The 23,797-nt window shown below is 33.1% G+C and overlaps 1 protein-coding gene across 3 annotated transcripts in view; it reads right to left on the minus strand.

Annotated features, from left to right (window-relative positions):
• The window catches only part of COL5A2 (collagen type V alpha 2 chain), a 135,749-nt gene that overhangs the window by 2,076 nt on the left and 109,876 nt on the right, over positions 1-23,797 (minus strand). For all 3 annotated transcript variants that reach the window (XM_039844219.1, XM_039844221.1, XM_039844222.1), the window contains 20 exons: positions 21,459-21,566; positions 21,080-21,133; positions 18,804-18,857; positions 18,541-18,594; positions 18,050-18,103; positions 17,465-17,572; positions 17,285-17,338; positions 16,700-16,753; positions 15,831-15,992; positions 15,078-15,185; positions 13,898-14,005; positions 12,964-13,017; positions 10,865-10,972; positions 10,277-10,330; positions 8,094-8,201; positions 7,659-7,712; positions 6,045-6,152; positions 3,937-4,228; positions 2,283-2,470; positions 551-790 (listed from right to left, as the gene is read on the minus strand). In XM_039844219.1, coding sequence (XP_039700153.1) covers positions 551-790; positions 2,283-2,470; positions 3,937-4,228; positions 6,045-6,152; positions 7,659-7,712; positions 8,094-8,201; positions 10,277-10,330; positions 10,865-10,972; positions 12,964-13,017; positions 13,898-14,005; positions 15,078-15,185; positions 15,831-15,992; positions 16,700-16,753; positions 17,285-17,338; positions 17,465-17,572; positions 18,050-18,103; positions 18,541-18,594; positions 18,804-18,857; positions 21,080-21,133; positions 21,459-21,566 — 2,124 coding nt within the window. The remainder of the gene's footprint in view (positions 1-550; positions 791-2,282; positions 2,471-3,936; positions 4,229-6,044; positions 6,153-7,658; positions 7,713-8,093; positions 8,202-10,276; positions 10,331-10,864; positions 10,973-12,963; positions 13,018-13,897; positions 14,006-15,077; positions 15,186-15,830; positions 15,993-16,699; positions 16,754-17,284; positions 17,339-17,464; positions 17,573-18,049; positions 18,104-18,540; positions 18,595-18,803; positions 18,858-21,079; positions 21,134-21,458; positions 21,567-23,797) is intronic.

Genomic DNA, 23,797 nt, shown 5'->3' on the forward strand with positions numbered 1-23,797 from the left:
TTTTTTTAAGAATACCACTTAAGAGCACTGCTAACAAAGTGAGGTATTAGCAAGACTGACAGGCATTTCTTTCATGCTTTAAATTGAGGAAATGACCTTTGTTCTTTTGCAACTTCCCAAATATGCACAGACAACATAAACGAAACTATAATTCATCATTAAATATCTTTCTTTTTTTATATATAGATATGTTAGGGGGAAGACATACAGATCAGTGAAAAATATAATGTATCTCAGATTGATTATATTTAGAATCAAAGAATTTTAAAGCATGAAACTTAGCTTAAATAAATTAAGTTACTTGCAAGAGAGCCAAAGTAAGTTTGCAAGAGAGCTGGATCAGATCCCAAAGATCCAATCCTTTATTGTTTTGTATTAAAACCTCTACTGTGCTTCATATACTAACACACATTCAAGTTTATTCTAAAGAACAACTATGGACAAACTGTTGTGTCTAAATACAGGGTAAAATTTACCCCATCTCAAGTGCCATAACAGTATTTTTAACAAATAGTTTTTTCTCAAATTAATATAGATCAAAAGTACTTACCGAGCAAGTATCTTGAAGAACTATATATCTGAATCTAATATTTCCCTCTGCTTTGATTTCTAAGTCATTTGACCCTTTGAGAACCACAGCTTTCTTGAGGTTCTTAGCTTGATCATCCATGTAGCCTACACTGTTTTTACAGATGTAAGTAATATTCTGGGAGGCTTCTTTTGATAAAAGGCGCAAGAAGGTCATTTGGGTAATAGCTGCATTAGGTGACTGGTGGTCTCCATAAGCAAACTAGAAAAACAAAAAAGTCTTTGTTATATGTAACACTGAAGGCTTTCACAGTGGGGTGTGTGTGTGTGCATGTGTGTGTGTTTATTTCAGACAAATCAATTTTGAAGAGTATTACTTTTATTCTTTCACATAAGATATTCTACCTACACATATACAAATATTTTTAAATTGTTCTGAATAATCACAAACAAGAACCTTTGTCTTTACTGCCTCAAACAAGAGGCAAAGAAACCAATGAAAATTATAACTCACCAGTGAAAGTTTAAGTATTTTTAAATCTGCTTCTCCATTTCTTTAAAAAAAATATTACTTTTTAGAAGTTATATAACTTAAGCATTGGCTTGGATATTTAATTAAAATAACTCGTTGCTTTTATTGTTAATTATAATAAGGACTTGACTATTCATATAAAATCTTTTTTAACCCAACAGTTATATACTTGTAGGAAATATAAATTATAGGTCTTTCATTAGCTATTAAAAACAAATAATTAAAAATAATTTCCTCGAGGCTCTTTCCTACTCATCTTCTACTTTTAGCTTTATTTCTAATGCTCCTTTTTGAGCTTTTTACATAATATTGTATTAATTAAATTATATTTCAATTGGGTGTATTTTAATTTTAAAATTTTCTGCTCATTAAATATGGTAGATTCTAATATCTCTTGCACACACCCATGTGTCTGCACATCATATTTATTATGAACATGAGTTCTGAGGAAAGATCAGACACAGAGGTGAGATGAAAATTTCAGAGTGAGGCTGCCATAAAGAAATCCAGAATGAAATACTCATATTGAAATAGGAAGTGACAAGGCAGGTTGAGATTCTAAGTACTAGACTATAAAAGAAATATAGAAGAGACTGGACTCGGAGAAATACTAACAGAATTCATATAATTATAAAAATGCATTAAATTTAAATAATACTACAATGTTTACAAAGTGATTCAATGATTTAAAATACTATTATAGTAATTATCTAATATTTATTTATAACTTACCATGTACTAGATACTATAGCAAGCACTTTATATTCACAGGGAGACTATGAAATAAATATTATCACCCTGACTTTAAAATGAAAAATCTGAAGCTCCAAAGGTTAAATGAACTGCTAATTTGCAAAAGTCAGTAAGAGATCCAGGTACAAGTCACCTATGTCTCCTGATAGTAAATATGATCCCCGTCTTTCAATTGTGGCAAAATCCCTACAAGTATTCTCCACATCAGTGTGACATGCATTAACCGAGCTAATCAAAAATAATTACTTTTCTACATTCCATCAATGGGAAAGTTATCATTCAAAATTTATGTTAATTTAATTCCTAGTAAAACTGTCTAAGTAATGATATTACAATTGCAACTAATGAGAATATATGACTTTAAAATAAACATGTTAAGATAAATCTGGACCAAAAAAAAAAAAAAAAAAAAAACAATCGCATAGTCTTAAATAAAAAATAATAATAGTAATAAAGCGTATTAAATTACCTGAGATCCTCTATTCATATCAAGACCATACCAAACAGGCTTATGGTCAGGAGATTTGCTGGCCCACCACGTTTTACGTGGTACACTGGATGGGTTTGCTGAAATACATGTTTCTCCTGTTTCCATGTTGCAGTAAACTTTGATTGCATCTTCAACAGATCCCTGGTTGGGATCAATCCAGTACTCACCTATTTTCCAAAATAAAAACATTCACTAAATAAAGCGAATTTCAAACATGGTTATAAGTCTCTAACAGAACTAATGGAGAGTTTTAAAACAAGACTCATTGATTAAGGACTCTTTTACAAGAGAGTATCCAGTTAAGGAAATATTCTGCAGTGAGAGAAAAGTAACTATTATGAATCTGGGTCCTTTCTACATGTCAAGCACTGTTCTTAGGCACTTTGCCAAATCATGTACTTAAGGCTCAAAACACACAAGTGAAAGAAATATCATTATCTCCATTTTATAGGTGAGAACACTATATCAAAAAAAGATAATTCAGTGATTAAGTAGCTTTGCCAAAATGAATGTGTTCCCATTAAATTTATAAAGACAATATTTTAAAGCAAATTATAATTGGAATGTAATAAAATCGTGTACTGTCAAAACTGTGAATAAAGTAAGTCTATGAATTGAACTACAATTAGAATGCTATAAATTATCTCACTGACCCTATTTAAAATTGATCTCATATATAAGAGATTCTTGAAACAGGCTATATACCAAGTTCGTACTTGGTGCTGGACATAAAGTCACATAAATACACGAACAAATATATATTTGTGCATATTTCTATATGTACATATTTGCTTGTGTATGTATTACATGTGGTATATTAATTACATGTATATTATATGTGTGTATGAAAAACTGCATTTTAAAAGAAATGAGGGCACAGTAGTGGAGTGCATAGAGCTGAGAATCTAATTGTCTCATCTTCAAAGATAATTTTAGCTATCCCTGTCAATGTTATTTCAAAGTTAACTGAAACTCTTAAGCATTTCATAGCTCATTCCTATGGTCTAGAATCCTTCTTCTCCAAGTCTTGTCAAATTAATCAAAATGGCAGAATGATGTAAACTTTAGGCATGGTTTATGCAACTAGGACAGAAAGACTAATTCCAAAATACTTTAGAACATCACTGTAACATAATCCTGCCAGTGGAGATTCCTAAAGTGATATTCACAGAATATTAAACTATATGAAAGGAATTTCATAATCAAATAAATTTGGGAAATAAACTATTCTACTCTTGATCCAACAATATACATTAGCATATTAAATCCCTAAGAAGTCATGTAGGTAAATAAATGTTAGCCTTGCTTAAGCAAATATTTTCTACATTTATATCATCACAAAATTACCAATATTTTAAGACTTCTGGATGGAAATGTAATTACCATCAGGAAACTGGATCACTAATAGGCTATGTCCTCTATTACAATACCTATCTCATCCTATAATTTTACATGTCATTGACTGTCCCCACCACTAAACCACAAACTCTGTGACATGTCTACCATTTTATCTCTTGTATCTGTCACTAAATATTTTTGGAATGTAGTCAATAAAATATTTTTCGAATGCAGTTAGTTGAGAATAACACAATCAGAAACAAGGACATTGCTCAATGGGCAGCTGTCTACTTACCACTTTGCTTTGCAGAATGGCAAAGCTTTAAGTCATCACAAGTCCGAGCTGGGTGCTTTTTAGAGCCATCAGGGCTGCGCATAGTTTCGATCTGACTACTGAGTGACTTCAGGGTAGCATGGACCCCAGGGTCAGTTTTGTTTTTGTCGTCAGGAGCTGCCTGATCTTCAGTAAATTCTGGAAGTGGATCTGACATGCTCTCATCATAGTGTCCCATGATATCCCCAAGAGCAGCTGTAAGGTGGCCAGGGGGACCAGGAGGGCCAGGTGGGCCAGGTTCGCCAGGAGGACCCTAATTTTTAAAACATTGGAAATATAGTTAACATGTTTTTTCTTTTTGTTTTTCTATTGAACAAAAGGCATTAATGGGACTTGGTTCATAGGGAGTTACAATGTAATACCCCAATTTGACAATACTAAGACAACTGTGACTCATGTCCTCTTTTATAGGCCTGCCAACCTGTAACATTCCAAGGATGAGAAATGATGCATAACTGTTTTTCAGGCAACATCTGTAAATCAGCATCTGGGCTACATAAAGATCAAAGCATAAAAAATTCTCTCTGATGTTTACCTTGAAGATGCAATATATTTTGTGTTAAAAATATGTAGATATGTACATTCAGTTTCAAATGATCTTGGGCAAGGCACAACTAAAATGTTTTAAAGGAATTTATGGACAGATGCTGAAAGGGGAAACACAGAGGAGTTGTGGGTTCTAGTTCTAGAAAACTACACATCGATATCAAGAAAATATCCACAAGAGACGCCCACGAGACAATTTCCCCCTATTTCCAAATAAGAGGAAAAGCACAGGAAGTCTTTTTATATGTGTTAATTAGGATGTAGATCAAAATTCTCTGTACTAAACAGATTTGAAGAATGTTCTTTTTTAGCCTTTTTATTAACAAAAATAAAGAGCTCTATTTTGCTAAATAAGAACTTTTGGAGTGAAAAAGTGGCAAAGGCTAGGAAATGGATCCTCTTTATTAATTTCCTTCTGCATTTTTCCCAAGAAGAACTCAGCAACTTGAGAGAATCAGCTAACAGCCTGAAGATATGCGTGGTCCACACCTCACATGGGGAGAACAGCCCTGGCAGGCAGAAGGCTAGAGTTCTAATACTGGCTCTGTCACTTGTTATATGGCTCTGGACAAGTCGCTTCAACTTTGAGTGCCAATATATCCTCACCCTCAAGAGACTGTTTAATCATTTTTTTAACGGTCTTATCATGATTCCATGCTTTCTGTTATTCTAATCTTGGAGGAAGAGATTTTTTTTTTTTCTATCGTGGACTACTAAACTACAAAATAAAGTCAATCAAGAGCTACATAAGTCTGAGTTATTCTAATTTTGTAGCTGTTGTTCATTCACAGAGAAATAAATAGGAAATATTCCTTTTGACGACAGGAAATATAAGGCTTTTTGATCAAATAACAAATATTTGGTATTGCCAATAAGGGCAGAGACAGAATAAAGAGGAAAAGGTAAATAAGACCAAAGAGAAAGAAACACCAAAGAAAGAAGCATAAATTCATATATACACATGCACACATATACATGTGTACATGGCAGATATATGAGGATGTTTCTCAAAGACCTGGGAAGCCAGACTCTAATATAATTTATAGCTTTACATAATCTTCAAGTTGATACTATTAGAATTTTTTAATGAAAAGTTTTAATCAAAATCTTTTCCGAATGTCATTTTCAATATAGAAAACTTTAATTTCATACTCTTCACTTTCCAGCATTTTCATGAATGACTACATTCATCAAATCTCACCTTTAATATATTGCCATTTAAAGCAAAGCAACATTTTCATAAGTTTCATTATAAACACAATCATAACTTGCTATTCACTCTCATTGGTATCACATGAAATCAAGGCCTAGGTAGCTTGGACTCTAATCTTATATACTCTGAATAACCTGTATTAACAATATTTGAAATAGCTACTTATACAGATAAGCCTTGTGTGACTTTTAGGTTTGTTTTCAGAGTTCCTTCCATCTCTCGTCTGTTGTGCTACAAAGATATTCCTTGGATAGAATCCAAGCTATGAGAACCAGCGGAGTTATTTATATGCAAACCCCTGTGATTTTACCTCAGGTCCCGCTTCTCCGACACTGCCTCGCACACCGGGAGGGCCAATAGGCCCAAGAGGCCCAGGGTTTCCTTCTTTACCTGAAGGACCAACTGGGCCAGGAGGACCCTATAAGAAACAAAAGCTATATTTTAGATGCTGTGAGAAAACTTTCACAATGACTTTCTCTAATCAAAGGACTATTTTCCTTATGGAGCTATCACAATGATTTCTCAGATTCAGATTCCTAATGACTAATAAATGGAGCTCCGGCACTTTCTAATGTTTACTAAACTCTCTATCATCCATGAATGGTAAAAGACCAGTAAAAGTTAAAAGCTTTACTGGACTAGTCATCTACTTTTACTAGTAGGAGCTGCTTTATCAAATTTCATGTATTGTAAACTTAACTAGAAATTCAATAAACTAACATTAAGAAAATGACAGAAGTTGAAGTGTTTGATATAAGTATAAATTAAATTTCTGTGCTTATACCCCAGAATCTCATCCCATCCTAGCAATTTTAATTCTCAAATTTATGTATGATTTGTTTATATTGCATTTAAACACAGCAGAAATTCTTTCTAATGATTTTCCTAAATGTCTGCCAATTGTCTTACTACATTAATGACCTATTAGAGGTAGGCTTAATACTAATACAGAATTTCTAGGAGCGAACCTCAAGGAGCGAGAGTTTAATAGAAATTTCATTTAACACAGAGTAAGAAAATGAACCAACTGAACAATTTCATCCATATGCAAGTCCCATAGAAAAACATTTTATCCCTGAATAGCTTTTCTGTGCATTGAATGCTCTTCTTCAAATGAATTCTTTGCTTTTTTTTTTTAAAAGACTTTTCTACTAAAAAAAAAAAAAAAAGGGTTTTTTTGTTGACTGGCTTGGTCTTGGTTTTTAATATAAGAAGAAGGGTAGGTCTCAAAAGCTGCTTCTGTGAATGTCTCCCTGATCTTTTCAGTGTAAATACTTCTGTCATTCCATATTGTACTTCTTTCATATGATTCATCACATTCTCAGCAAAACACTTTCCCTTACTACCTCCCAAATTATTGTACATATTTTTAAATGATTGATTTTCAAGTTGTCAATCAAGGTGGTCCAAGAAATAGTAGAATCTTCCTTTTTCCATTGGTTAAAAGTAATTACTTAGCATTTTTCAAACAATTTAAAAAATATATTGGCATACTTATCCTTATGGAACTGCTCCAATACAGATGTTTGTAAATTGTTAGACAATAACTCATAAGTAACTGATTATGGTTTCGGCAACTATTTCTGTAGAATAATCTAGGTGGGAAATCATTCAACCTACTGGATATTTCTACATTCAAAAAACATGAAATGTTTATTATGTTTACAAAATCTGTAAGAAAATCAACCGATGAATATATTTACCCTAAGTAGGATATTTAAATGTGGGGCCATAAAGTAATATATCATATTTCAAGATATTTCTACATAAGTTAATTGTGCTGAATGATTTGTCTAATATGTCTGCTGCCAGCAATAGAGAACCTGGGTGATCCCAGCTTCAATCCATGAAAATGATACTCAAGCACTAGCAGTATCTCTCTGAAAATATTTACATCTGCAACTTGTTAAGTTTTGTTACTTACTCTTGGGCCAAATGGTCCTGGGATTCCAGCACTGCCTTGTTCACCATTTGGACCCTAAGTAGGAAAAAATTTTTAAATGTTACCAAAATATTTACATCCTACATTCTGCTAGTCTCAGCTTTTTAAAATGTGTTGTCATTGACATTAGTGGCATAAACTGCTTTCATAAAGTCATCAGTGTCTACAATGTCTTTATGAGTTGACCAATACTAAAGACAACTGTAGGAGTAATGGTGTATATGTCCTTTTGCTTTATTTCTTCCCTACAAAATTACAGCTTATATTGGGCAGCTGTGTAATTAATTATTCATCAAGATGTTCTTTGAAATAAAAATAAGATACAAAAAGTCCACCCATTTTAAAGAGAAATCCTCATGTCAAGTTATCTGTGTATTTTCACATGAACGGCAAATAATACTTAAAGAAATTACTTACAGGAGGCCCAGGAAGACCCTGAAGACCAGTAAAGCCTCTGTGACCCTTCTGACCTCGGTCACCTCGGTCTCCATGATCACCTTTGTCACCACGAGGTCCTTGGGGTCCCTAGAAATACAGTCATGGCATGGATATGGCCTGTCGAGACTACAATTTACTACAATTTTACCTTTCACAATTGTATTTACTATAATTTTGAATACCATATTTTATATGAACTAACATATTTATTTACCTAATTAGAATTAGACCTAGCAATCTTTATTTATTTTTCTCAAGGAACATAATATTTTCCTAAAGATTTAGTTTTTTTAATGTTTATCTTACATTCATACAAGAAGGAGGTATTTTTAGGTTTGATCTAGCCTATCTGAAACATTTTCCAGAGACTATTATTTCACATTTTTGGCTGATATTGTTATGTAAAAATAGTGCCACCATATACATAGATTCTTTTAAATTAAAACATAAGTTCTTATTTACTTATGTTACCTTTAAGAATAAAATGCTTATTAAATTTGCTTATGCAGATAAACTAGCTAGATATCACGGCTGGGACTATATTAAAAAATTGACCATATTTGAAAGTTGCTGAAAGAGTAGACCTGAAAAGTTCTCACCATAATAAAATAAAATTTGCAACTATGTGAGATGATGGATGTTAATTAAACTTACTGTGGTAATAATTTCACAATACATACATATATCAAATCATTATGCTGTACATCTTAACACAGTGTTATATGTCAATTATATCTCAATAAAACCAGGGGGAAATAATAATTGGCAAGAACTTGTCTGAGATAATGCAAGTGCAATATCACCATTAAGCCACTCTCCTCTATAAAAAACACAAAGAAGCTGTTATCCTCATATTGGCAATTTCTGTACCCAAATCTATCAATCCTGATCCTGAGAAACTAAACAAAAAGCAATAATTAAGCAACTTATTATGGGATAGAAGCAACATCAAGAGAAGACGTGAAAATTATCCGATCATTTTGATCAGTCTCAGGCTTCTTTCTTTCTTTCTTTTTTAAAGTGTTGGGGGAATAAATGCAGCTCCAGAGGGCTTGTGGTTTACAGTAAATTGACAAGCAGCTAGGGTCACCGAATATACAGGCAGCTTCTGTTGTCTTTAAAGTTTTCCTAAAAGAGAATTGAAACTACCTCAATCTGACTGTGGAGAATGAAGATATCAAACAGATAGCCCATCGGGTTAATTTTTCTTTCTAGTTTTTTGTTCCTGTTTTTTTTGGGGGGGTGGTTCTCTTTTAAAATTTTAATTTGGATATCCTAATCATCAAACAGTATGGAAATCCTTCCATAATAAAAATAAGACAATATCTCAGTAACTTTTCATGCTGTATATAATAATATAAATTTAAATACTAAAATCAGTCTGAATGTTTTCATAATGTTAGAGATATTTTTTTATTGCCCCAAAATTTCATAATTGAAAATAACTAAACCAGAGAGCGCCTATTTAAATTATTAACGAAATTAATTTAATCGTGGAAAACAAAACCACATTGTTTTTGTAATTGTTAGAAAACCATTCACTTGACAGGCTATGTAACTATGAAATCTTCAGTCAAGCTCATCAAAACTGAGAATTATGATTTCATAATAAGCCCTAATTTTAAGGCTCAAATGTTTTCTTCATGAATATAGATACCAATTTATAAAATGGGTGTAAAAAAACCATGACCTAGTAAAGTGCCTATAAGAGATGATTTATTCATGGTAAGACATCTGTATAATAATCATTAACCTGGAAACAACTGCAAATAGCAAAAAGATCAGAACATGGGCAGAGCGGTCTAGTTGAAAATAAAACGTAATACTTAAACAGCACTTTTCAAGTTTACAAAGAGCTTTTAAACTATTTTCATGTGGTTTTTAGAAAATCTTTGAGAGAAGAGCACTATTATTCCTATTATTTTGGGAGACAACTGTGACTCTAAAAGATTATTTGAAAGAATTCATACTTAAAATCAGAAAAACAATGTAAAAATTATAAAAACAAATATGACCTCTTAGGTATTATTTTAAATTAATGTTTTTGTCCAAAGCTTGAGAAATTTGGTACTTTTCATTTGTGAATTTTAAATTGTACTTTTTCTTTGGGAGCATATTTTATGTAAGAAGACATATATTTTAAGGAAAAACAGAGAACTTACATGTAAGCCACGTTTCCCAGCTCGACCAGGTGGTCCTATAGGACCCCGTGAACCCTAGAAGAAATTTTCACAAAAATTAATATGTAAAAAAATATGCATATACTATATAGATACAGAATTCAAAAAACATGTGTTTGTAGTTGGAGACTACATAAATATATATTTACTTGTATCTATGTCTACTCTTAGGGCTAATTGATTAAAATCAGGCTAATGTCCCTATATATAAGGATGTGCTCACAAAACTCCAATGACAATTCAATAGTCAATTTTATTAACTGACTTAACTGAATAATTACCTTAGTTGATTATGGTAAGATATCATCGCTTGTTTAAATTTAACATGATTTCCCATAAGCCAAAACATTTTTAGGTGATGAAAATCAAAGCATCAAAATTTTTGAATACCTATTAGAATCAAATGTTTTCCTCTAAGACTAATACAAAATTAACTCATAATTGATCATTTGTTTCTTTGTTTCGAGCCTTTAATCAACTTCGAAATTTGATTGTATGCATGCAGATATGCAGCTCATTACATAGAATACTGCTGTTTATAACTGTCAGTGTGAAATTGACTCTTCTTACCGGATCTCCTCTCTGTCCTGCATCTCCTGGAGCACCAACAGGGCCGGGAGTTCCAGGGGCACCTTGAGAGCCTGGCAGACCGGCAGGCCCAGGGTCTCCACGATCACCCTGTCAAGAATAACCATGGTATTATTTTTTAAATACTTTATTATAAAACAATGGTGTTTGGAAATTCATGCTATCCAAGATGAGAAAAAAAGTACCTTTGAAAAAACATTTTTATTTATTATTTTACTTCTATATTACTTAAACATTTCCTTTATTTAATTATTAGTAAATTGAACTGAAAAGAATAAGTTTATTTCTCCCCAATTTTACACTTCATCCCTCCCTTCACTCTTGCCCTATTACTAGATTGCTGGAATATAGGAGTGATCACCTCTAGAATTTAGCATGTTTCTTAAATCAGCAGTCTTCACACAGGGGTATCTGTATACTTGGGATAAACAAATACTTGTCAAAGAGTGTACAAACAGAGAAAATTTTAAGGAAACCACTTTTTCAGATTTTCAACTCTATATTTTCCAGATTTTCAACTCCATACGTGTTCTTTCAGAAAATTGGGGAGCATCTTTCCCTACTTCTTAACTTATCACTCTTCTCCCATTTTATGAAAGAAAAACAGACTTCATGCCATCTGCAATTTTATTATGGTGTAATGCCCCCAAAAGTAAACACCTCTGGCACCAAACTAAGGGACTTTCCCAGAATGCACAGTTCACTTAAGAATAAAGCAAAGAGGTATTTGGGAAAAAAGAGGCTGCCCTTATTTTATCCAGGTGACCCAATTATGACAGGGCTCCAAATCTTGTCTCCTTAAGAAGTCAAAAGTGAGATGATTGTTATATGAACATGGATTAACATAATTAACGGAGTCAGACCTCTTTTTCTGACAGAAATTGTCTTATGTGACTGATTAATTTGGCAACCAGGATAAACTTGGGCAATTAGGTTAGAGTACAGACATAATAATACATTGAATAAGCTAAATCGGCAACTTCAAAATTTTGAAAGAAATATACTGAAAGCACATGTATACTTAGATATTATGAACAATTACCTCCTTTGCAACTATTTATACTTATGGTTAAAATAAAATGTCATATCAACTTAAAATCTGCATAGGAGTTCACAGTTTTCAAAATTATATCAGGGAGTACATCAGCAAAATTTTTAAAGACTAATACACTAAACAATACAGACTGACCAAGGGAAAAACTCAGATGCCAATAAGACATGCATTCCTTAGCTTCACAGTAGATGAGGAGGAGTTACCTCAAGATTCCCCAAATTCTTTCTTCCTCTTTCTTTGAGTACCTACTAGATACCTTCAACATGTGATTTAAAACACAAATGCCCAATGGTATAAGTATTAATCATATTTAGAATATTTGAAAACTAAGGTTCAGAAAATGTGTTCAAGATCAAATAACTAGTTACTTAAGGAACCAAGATTCCAATCCAGGTCTGTCTGTCTTCAAAGTCTGTTCTGCTACATGATGGACTCTTATCATGAAAAGAGTCATTACATCATAACGGATGTTGGAGAGGGGGCTATTTTTGCCTTCCATGGACTGATATGTAGTATGAGACAACTAACTGTGTGACAGCCCATAGGAACATTGGGGATAAGGTTGGGTATATTTCCAGTTCAATATATGTCTAATATAAAAACACATTATGAAATATATAATATTTAGAAAGTCACATCATCTGTTTCCTCATGGGGCATTCACTTTAGGAGGCAAGTAGAGAAATGTTGATGTCACAGCTCTATTTCTGCTCCCATACTTTTGTGAAAGAGTTCGAAATTTAGACTTCATAAATATTCTCTTCTGAAGCCTTCACGTTGTATCGGATATGAAAGCAATTTGCTTTCCTGCTCTTAAAAAAATGTCACCTCACTTTGTTTTGTATTCAAATGTTATTTCGTTTACAAGATCAACCAAAATTATGACATTACAAAAAAGGTCGCTTCTTTCAGAAAAATCAGGGCTATACTGAAGCTATAAAAAGAAAGGGTAGTTTTTTGCTCTTTAGTATTACAAGGATTTCAAATTTACATTATTCCAAATTTTAATCAACAAAACTGCCCTTACACGTTCTCCAACAGCACCATCCCGTCCTGGAGTGCCATCGTTACCCGCTGGACCCTAAACAGAAACATATTTGAAAAATAAATTAACCGAGTAATAAAAAAAAAATCTCATTTCAATTACCAGAAAAAGTAAAACATGTTTAACCTCTCTTCTATAAACTATAATTAGTATTTGTGGAAATCTCAGTAAAAGAAGGCTTCTGTCTCTTTTCTGTTACTTTAAATTGCTTGTAAAATTAATATATTTTTAATCTAAATTCTTCATTTTTATTTTTTAGTTTAAAAAAAGAAAAAATCCTCAAATCCTTTGAAATAAACATACAATAATTCCATTCATGATATTTTATCTTTTGTTTGTATTGTCAGTAAATTGTTTTTCTCAATTTTACTTCTGAAGCTTATCCAAATACTATCCTTAAAGTTAAAATAAAGTAACTGTGTTTATATATTAAATTACTTTTTAAAAGATATAGGGAACACGACATCAATAATGTTACTCTGTAGTGATATTTAGATAAAATTATCTCTACTTTGCCCTTTTCACAAATTGTAATAGTTATGTTAATCCTATCACCATAAAACCTGGCAATTTTGACAAATATCCCATTAACAGAATGAAATAATAACAAGGGAAAACAGGGATAAATGTGTCCTTTCACGTTCAAAACAATTCGGCAACAACCTAAATCAACTAAAATACCTGGTTCCAGACTAGATGAAGGTGCAAAGGCACCTATCTTATTACCATTTCTTTATATCATCTTTCAATCAACTCTCCAAGGAAGCAGAGTACATCAAATAACATTGCTAAAAAACTTCCCTCAAGTAAAATGTACAATCGATTTGTAAACTTTTAAAACAATTTCTAAATTAAAAAAAAAAAGTCCCCATAACATCCAAATAATGAGAGAAGTCACTTTTACTGCAGTACTCACTTCAGGTCCAGGTTCCCCGACAGGGCCTTGTGAGCCTGGGGGTCCCACAGGTCCAGGTGGTCCTTTATCTCCTGGTGCACCAGTTGCTCCTACTTTTCCTGGTGTGCCCTGAAATAAAGTGTAAATATGTCAATCACTTCTGAAGAAATTCAAGAATGCCAGTTCACATAAAGGCTATGTTTATTCAAATGGTGGCTCAGTTCTTCCTTCTACAGTAATAATTATCCATTATCCCGTGACATCCATGTCACTGTGGTGCCTTTCTAGAGGCATGCCCACTTCTTATCACACTCATCCTGAAGTATTAAAGGAACTGAAAAGGATCCTTTGCTACCAGCTAATCCTGTGTATGGTGGTCAATTGTGGCTGCCCTTCTGGAAGGTGCATCACTAGTAAGACATGCCAATCCTTATCTGCTTCTGCTTTGTCTGCTGATTTTATTTCTATATCCTGTCACTTTTGTCTCATTATTGAGAGATTTTACTTCCAGGTCCTTGGCTCACTTCTGAACTTTACTCACATGTCCCTAGTTCCAAAGTCCCAGCAGCTCTGTCAACATTCCATATAAAACATCATTTATTTTGATTCTCAAACATGTAAACTTCCAGCTATAAAATTTATTTTCTTCAAAGCTAATAGTAAGTCAAACTTTTATCCATACTCCAGGGAATATGAGATTCTTAGCACCCTCCAGGGGACAGGAGATTACTTTCAGACTCCTTCATAGTTCACTCCACTTTCACAGTCAGTATCATTTTAGCTCAACTACTTCTTCCCTTTGATGGTTCATGAAAACTTACTCTCCGAACTGTGAAATATGGATGTTTTTGTTAGGTATGTTTATTTAAAAAGAGGCTACCTACTCAGCAGGAGATTATCCCCCTTCTCTAGCTCCTTGGATATTTTTAGTCTTTGAAGATTTAGAGTCACCAAAAATCCATACCCTTATTTGTCTACTTCTCTAGCCCCAAGGTTAAATAAATACATTTTTCAAAGACTTTGTAAGGTACTTAAAAATTTGACATTTAAAGTCAAAAGGTTTTTAAGATACTCAGAATTTGTGTCTAAGAGACTTTAAATCTATTAAGCAAAATAAATAAATAAATTAATTAATTAATTCTCTCTTTACAAATTCTATTGTACATAATGAAATGAAATATTGACCAATGCAGCTACTCACAGCTGGTCCTGGCAGGCCAGGCATGCCTCGCTCTCCACGTTGCCCAGGCATGCCAACAATTCCTCTCTGCCCAGTAGTTCCAGCTGGACCGGGAGGACCATCTGGACCCTAATTTTGAGGATAAACTAGAATTAGAAATTCTCTAGAGTAAAACTATATGCAAGAGCTTTACAATAGATCATAGCTTTACAGTTTTATGTTTAGTATAATGAAAAGCTCTGTTTCATAAAACCATACTATTTTTTGAGTAGTCAGACTTTGGAATCCACACAGAAACTCCAACATTATTTAAAAGTAAAAACAGCTCATCAGTTGAAGAGGAACTTGAAGATTAATAGGAATATTGATGAAATAAAAGAGGTAACCATTTAGGCAAATATTTTTCCTCTTTTTAAAAAGACAAATTTTAAAAATAAAGAAAAACATATGATTTAAACATTAATGTTTAGGGATATTTAGATATTAAATAACATAATATAGTCTCCAAATTTTTCTTCAGACGGTACAGATATATAAGAATTAATGTTTTCTTGTTTAGATTTTGAATAGCATATCCATTCCTGTTATATTTTTATATTTATAGAGATACTTTTTTTCTAGAGCAGAGAGTTGCAAATTAAAAATCTATAGGACATAAGGATTTATGCAAGTGCCCAGGATAATACAGAAACAGTTTCTTTGTGGCAGAGATTATTATGTATTTCTATTAATAAATACCTTAGAGGTGGTATAGAATAAAGATGCCAAACTTACAGGTTGTCCATCTTCTCCTGGGTCCCCTTTGTCTCCTGGGCCACCAGGGGGGCCAGCTGGTCCTCGATCTCCCACTCGCCCATGAGAGCCAGGGTCTCCACGAAGACCTGGAGGTCCCTCCTTCCCAGGTTCTCCTAAGGGACCTGCAGGTCCTGGAGCTCCCTAGTATAACATAGAAAGAAACTCAGGGAGGCAAAGTGGAAGTGACATTGGAGAAACTGATGCAATGGTCTCTGTCTCAGAGGCAGTTTTCCAAGCTTCACAAGGTCCATTTTTCCTATTACATAATCAGTCATTCAGTAGATTTAAACAAAATTAAACAAAACACAGCTGCAGATTCATTCCCCAGAAAAAAATCTAAATTATTTATAGACAATTATCTTTGAGTCATTGTTAAAAGCATGCTGAAATTAACTTGCATTTTCAAACTTCTTAAGGCTCTGCTCCAACAATGATTACATAACATTTTATTGACTGATATGATCTTATAATAAAAGAATAATATTTATTAAACAAAGTTTCAGAGATGCTTCCTAACCGAAGGAAATGATTATTTGCACGTGACACTGTTAGTATTTAGTAACCAAATAGAATAATAGTCAAATGTGGGGCTAAAAGGACTTGAAATAAGCTCCTCCAAGAAACACTAGATGATTAAAGATGAATTTGCTGACAACATACCAGTATGAATTACAGGGATAAGAGCTGTTAACATGGGAAAATGAGTCATTAATGGATTAAGTAAAAGGATAAATAATAAGAATTAAATATATGTGTGCCTTTATATCATATATATGTGTGTACATATTTTCAGATGTGTATATGAAATTACTTCACTATCAATGATTCAAATTACTGTATTGACTTACAATAGGGCCTGGAGGTCCAACTCTGCCAGCAGAACCAGGAAATCCTGTAGCACCCTAGAAATATAATATCATATAAGCAATTTAAAAATAACAATACACATGCTTCCTGGGATCTATTTTTTTCACAGGGACACTTAGGCCTTTAGATGCCCTTCCTTGTTGTGATCAATATATATTTTTTCTTGGACCCTAAGTTTTTGAGAATGGATCTAGATTAATTGGTAGGAGGCTATTTTTCTCTTTCCACTTTCCATTTATCTTAAATATATACAAGTATGTTTGAGACTAGGGCTAAAATCACATTAATATTTTATATAACAGAATTACAGAAAGTGCTTCCACATTATTCATTACCTCTTCATAGGTAATATATTACATATATTACATACGAGGCATCTGGGTCTCCGAGATCACCAGACTAATTTTAACCCAGATCTCCCTCTAAGTTAAATGCCCTTTCCACTACAGAATAGTTATACAAGTAAAAATTCGTTGTTCCAACTTCAGATTAACTTTAAAATGACCATGAAGCACTAGAGCTCTTGACTAACTGTGTGTAATTCCCAGAGTTTCAGATGAACTTACAGGTGGACCCTGAGTTCCTCGACCACCTTTTAGTCCAGGAACACCATTAGGACCCTATACAGAAAGGAACAAACAAAAGATCACTATAGTAAAGCAAAATGAGCTAAATACAAGGTCTAAGCATGGGCACTGTACCCAAGTTTTGTCTTTTTTTTTTCTTTTTCTTTTTTTGTAACTTACATGAGGGCCTGGGGATCCTGCTAGACCTTGTGGTCCAGGAGAGCCAGCATCTCCCTTCTGTCCTGGCTCTCCAGGTTCACCTTTTACTCCAGGCTGCCCGTCAGGACCCTATATCGATTGTATAAATAAGCAATTGATTATAACACTTAAAGACAAATTATTTCACAGTAATTACTACTAACATATAATTTAATCATCTATTGTAAAATGGTGCTATTAATCAGTATGAAAGCATAGAAGAAAAAAAATGGCCCGATCAGATCTTTAAAGACAGTCTGGAAAAAATAAGTTATCCCACTGTATTTTTATTATAATAAATAAGTATAGAATTCAAAATTGTGTAAACTTATCCCTTTTTGTGCTGACCCATGAAAAATATATTGGAAATGATAATATTGCCTAGAAAACTATAAACTTTCCAGAATCTTTAATATACCTTCAAAACATATGACAATGATAATTAATTAAACTCACTTTCCAGAATCTTTAATATACTTTTAAAACAAATGGCAATGATAATTAATTAAACTCATGCTATAACAAAAGGAGCATTCATTGTAAAGAAGAGATATTTAAAAAGTATACCTGGGGTCCAGCAAAACCAACAGCACCAGTTGGGCCATTTTCACCACGAGAACCCTAGGAGAAGATAAAGATCACTGCGGCTTTCACACATTATTCTAAATAGAAATGATATTTAAAAACACAGTGAGATAAATTTGTAGTGTCTTAAAATTATATAGAGAGAAATTAGACATATTGCCTGAGGAAGAATCTTAGATGTGATATAGAAATAGAGACCATAGCACAAAATTCCAAGGTCTGAAGTCTCAGAGAAATCTCTTAATTATTTAGCTAATGAGATGCTTACTTAGACTTAACAGATTATAAAAAATAATATAATAAAAGTAATACACTGATAATTTTTTGAAGTTTAATGAGAAAAGTAAAGGTTGAAAACCAGGAAGTTATAATCTAATCTAATAGGAATGGTTTTATATAAGTATCAAGATGAAACGATGAATTGTTTTACTGCTCCATGTCATACTAAAGACGATCAAAATACTGTCACTTACAGGATTGCCACGGGAACCAGGAGGGCCAACTAAACCTCGAGGACCAGGTTCACCCTAGAAAACAGGTTTTAGATGGTTATTGTCTGAAATGGTAGCAAAACATAATACAACTGTAGGATGTAGAGCACTGTGTGGGAGAGAACTCTGAGATGATCTAGCCCAACTACCATAATTCATGAAAGAGAAAACATTATGAGTAAGAGTCCGCATTCAGACCTTATGATTCTGAGTCCACAAAATAACAGCTTATGACATGACATTACCTTTTCCCCAGTGGGACCTGCAGGACCTGGAGGACCCAAAGGACCTGGAAGACCCTGTCAATTAAAAGAACACAAGCACATTGAGGGAAATGATGCACAGAAGTCTCCATGTTTAAGCAAACAAACAAATAAACAAGGAACTATTTTGTTATAGTGTGGCTGCTTTTGCAAAACATTACCTATAATATATGATATCATCTGTATAGTCTCAAGATTTTTCTATCTAGTCTAAAACAATTTCCACTAAATCTTCTCTACAGAATGTTATAATCTCTTTCATCCAATTCAACTCATCCGTATATAACACTATCTTCAAACATTAGTTCTAAATTAATGCTACTCTTTACCAGTGTTTCCCTGTTTCCTAGCCTGTTTAATTTTGCTAATACCTATTTGAAATTTGAGTATAGACTGAAACAAGACTTTTCTTCTTTTATATAGAATACTATATTCTTAAATTATTATGTGCTAGCACAATATCACTTTTTGTTTTAAAAAAGTGAAATCGTGCTAAAGCATCCAGTTTTCTACATCCCCCTGAGATGGAGAGAAGTGTTGCTACCCAGCTACCCTGAGATGATGGGATTCGTTTGCTCAGAGCAGAGGGGAGCTGCCACATGGGATACAAACTGGGTCATCTCTGCACGTAGCCACAATATTCAAACTCCTAGACCATATTGGAGTCCTTTCTAAAACAAGTTTTCTCTCTGATATTTGTATTTTGCCTCTCCATATGCAGCCTAAATATTCTTTTGTCGTTTAATTTCTGTATGCATTACTGAAAAAACTTAAGGAACAAGAATGACTTTTTGATTTTATGTTTTCAATAAGAACATGAGAAAAGTATAATATCAAATTCTATGGATCTATAATGGAACAATATTCTTACAGTAATTTACCTAATACATTTCCTTAAAGGGTTTGATTAAATATAAAGATCACTCAGTAAAAGATGTATTTGTCATATGTGTTATTCATTTTTTTACTATGAGATTATAGCAAATGCTCAGCTTCTTCCCTAAAAAAAAACCCAACATATTGCCCTCTCTAAAAATGCATTGCCCCCAGTCATGGCTTAAATCTTGATCCTATTACATTGCATTTTCGAAGTAGCTCATAAGAACAATAAATATGCATTTCAGATTTCCCCTTAAAATAAGCTGTCAATGCATCACTTCTTCAAAGTACTGTACTACTTACTGTGCACTCCTTACCATTCATAATATAAAATGCAAACAACAATACTAAATTTACTTAGACTATTTTTGAAATATTAAATCAAATATTAGATTTAATTAAAAGGCAACTGGCACTTCATGTTCATAATTTGCTAAACTAGCTTTTCAGAAAAAGAAAAAAGGGACAATTACCACTAAAGCTAAAACTTTTCTGTATATTTTTTCATCAAAAGCAATATAATCAATGTGTTAACAATGGCACAATGTATCAGGATCAATATATTAACAGTAGCTTAGTATAATCTCTTTTTTTTATATACAACTGCTATTGCCAGGGCACAACATGACAACTAATAGCAAACCATGTCATACTGAAACAGAAGTTATTTATCAAATATCAGGAACTATTCCAGGAAATGGTGAATGTCTGAGTTGCAGCAGCTACTGCTCTTATGTGAATCATTCATATCTGAAAATATATATTTTAATCTGATTGTTTGATTTCCTTAGAATTGCAAATGCTTTCTCTTCTGAAAGACCTAAAGCTTGTTAAATGTCAATTTCTGACATGAATTAAACAGTGCTTTGGGGATCAATCGTTCTTTACATTTCACTTACTCAGCCTCTTTATTAATGAAAGCATTAATGATGATTCATCGTGCAGTAATTTTCTCACCCCTAACATCCAGTGTACTGAGAAACATTTAACACAACGTTGATTACTCTATAAAACTCTACCTTCCTGCACTGAAATGATGTCTAGAATAGCTCATGAAATCAGTATTTTATTAGAAATAAACATTGCATATGAAATAAAAATACAATAGAGAAAGATAAAAGAGAGCCCCACCACTTAAAGCAATGTTCTCTCACAGATGGATATTTCGACAATGACTTTACTTTTCAGCTTGCCTTAATTCAAGGTTAGTAAAATGAGTATCCATAGTTAATCAATGTCAAATCTCAAATTTCATCATTCTTCAAAATCTGACCAATATGAAAACATAATGAACTTTATTTTGCAAAGTTCATGCAAATTTACATGACAATAATGATGTTTATTCCTAGCCCAGCAGGAGAAAGAATGATCTCACTTACTCTTGCTCCATCATTTCCAGCTGTGCCTTCAGCACCTTTCTCTCCTATGCCACCCTGGGAAAACACACAAAACACTATTTATTTTGTTGTCTTTTTTCCACACTTGCATGGAAGTTTCATTTGAGCAGGGATTTATCTCTTATGTTGATAGCTGTATCCCCTTGAGCCGAGAACAATGCCAGGTATTGTGCATTCTCTCTCTCTCTCTCTCTCTCTCTCTCTCTCTATATATATATATATATATATATATATATACACATACATATAAAGAATAAATGAATGAATGACTTGTAACTCAGGATGGTAGAAGTAAAAGTCTGCCCAGGAAATCATTATAAGCAGAAAATATAAATGAATGAACTAAAAATATCATACTTACTCTGTCACCCTTAGGGCCAGGAGTTCCTGCAATTCCTCTTTCCCCTGGCATACCCTGAAGACCTGGTGGGCCTGTATCTCCAGGGGTCCCAGTTGGCCCTGGACTGCCCTAAAATGAAGCAACAAAAGCAAGCTCACCTATATATTAAGACTGAACCACACAGAATTTCTGTTTTTGTATGTCAAAAATAGTAGAATCTCAACAATTTCATATAGTCCAACCTAATGCTTATATACTTTTTACTTTAAAAAGTTGCCTCTGAGTTCATATTTTAAAATGAAAAGAAACCAAATCTTGCCATTTTGATCATTGGTTTATGTTTTCAACTTTTCTCTTTGGGGAAATCGAGTACTGATTCAAATAAAAATGATAAAGTTTCTTTCTTTCTTTTCTTTTTTTTTTTTGTAACATTATGACTTAATTCAGAGACCACCTATATATTAATCTACATGATATTAAATTGTTTTCAAGTCACATGACAAATTGTTAAGAGATCTCATAATCACTACAAGAGATCTAATGTTGCATAATCATGAAAAATTCTACTTCAAGTATTTGCTGGGTGTGTCTGAAACTGTCACACTGTTTTCTACCAATGTTAAAATGTTCTCCTAACAAATTATGCAATTTTCTATTTCTTGTTTCTCCTTATTAATAGAAGCCATTAATAAAATTTATATGAATAAGTATTAGGAATAGGTCTGTATATGAGAATGTATTGCTCTGTGTAGTAGGCCATATAGCCCACCACAAAAGTGAGACTGCTTTTAAGCTGACTCTTTAATGTCAAAGAAATGTCTAGTAGGCATGCATTAAATTTTTGCTGAAGAAGAAAATTATAAAATCAAATAACCTGCAAAAACAAGAGAAATACATTCTAGTATCATCATGTGTTTATTGAGCAGTGATTTTCGAACAATTTAAAGTACAGAGCTCATGACCATACTTACTTTTGGACCATCAGGACCATGTCCTCCAGCCATTCCCTTCTCACCAGGGAGTCCGGTAATTCCTGGTTCTCCTCTTTCCCCTGGATTTCCTCGTTCTCCCTAGCACAACATTGGATTGTCAAACATTCTCAGTGCTTGATCTAAAAATGGGTTAAAATGTGTCTGGAAATATGAAAAATGGCTTCTACTAACGAAAAATTCAGAAATGAGCAACTACTAAGGCCCAATTTTCTAATTTAGTGATAAGAAATTAACATGACGTAAGGATGTATTAGCTTCATAGCACAAGGTATTTCTTGAAAGTTTGATTTTCATCAAGTAGAAGAATCTTAATGCTTAAAATAAAGCCCGCTTTAAAATAAACGATGCTTTTCTAAACTGAAGCCAATGGAAACAGTTAATTACGAAAGAGAAAATACTCACTCTAGGTCCTAATGGGCCAACTACTCCAGGATCTCCAGGAACTCCCTGTAAAACACATTTTAAAAAATTGGAAGAAAGCCTTTGAGTTAAATTTTATGGATTAGAAATCTTTCCAGTCCATATACCTAATATCTTGTAATGCACTTTTAGAAGTATGACTTAACCCATAATATTGAAGAAAGAAAAATGTGTACACTTTAATAAATGAGAGGATATCACATACATTATTACATGGAAATATTTTTCTAGAAAAATTTATATTATAAATGAATGTTTGATTTTTGGCAAAATGTTATCTCACAAAGATAGTGCATTAGTTTTTTTAGAGACAACAAAATATATGCTAAAGGCCTCTTATTTCTTAATGGAATGTGAAAATCTTTTAAAGAGAAAAGTGAAATGAAAAACAATGAAGTGCTGATCTTTTAAACAGATTTAATTCAATCTAATTTAGTAAATATTTCTTGAACGCATAACATGGACAATACTCTCTACTAGGAATTGTGGGTTTCAACTAAGGCAGTCATGATGGCTACACTAAAAGTTTGTTCTTAACTAAAGAATAGTCTGTCATTTAAAATTTCTCTCTTTGATAAAGATAATAACTACATCGAGCAGGCCTCTGGTCTTATCCCTTGAAATATTGTCTTCATTGTGGTATGATCTTCCTAAAACCCAAATATAGTAGTATTATTACTCCCTATTTAAAACTTCTTCATTAGCTTCCCATTACTCTAATAATAAGAACAAATTAGACTCAAGTTAAGAGTCTCCATAATCTGGCCCCAGGTTCACTTCTCCAGCCTCATCTCCACCCTCAAGCAGTACTCCACATTTCCTGACTTACAGAACTTTTTTCAGCGCCTTCATTTGGACAGCAAACCTTTGCACTTGCTGTTCCATTTCCTGGAGTATTTGCTTACCTTCACTTCTCCCTACTTACCACCATTCATCCTTCAGATCTCA

Source organism: Pteropus medius, unplaced genomic scaffold (assembly GCF_902729225.1).
Source record: "Pteropus medius unplaced genomic scaffold, Ma_sr-lr_union100, whole genome shotgun sequence".
NCBI classification, from domain to species: domain Eukaryota; kingdom Metazoa; phylum Chordata; class Mammalia; order Chiroptera; family Pteropodidae; genus Pteropus; species Pteropus medius.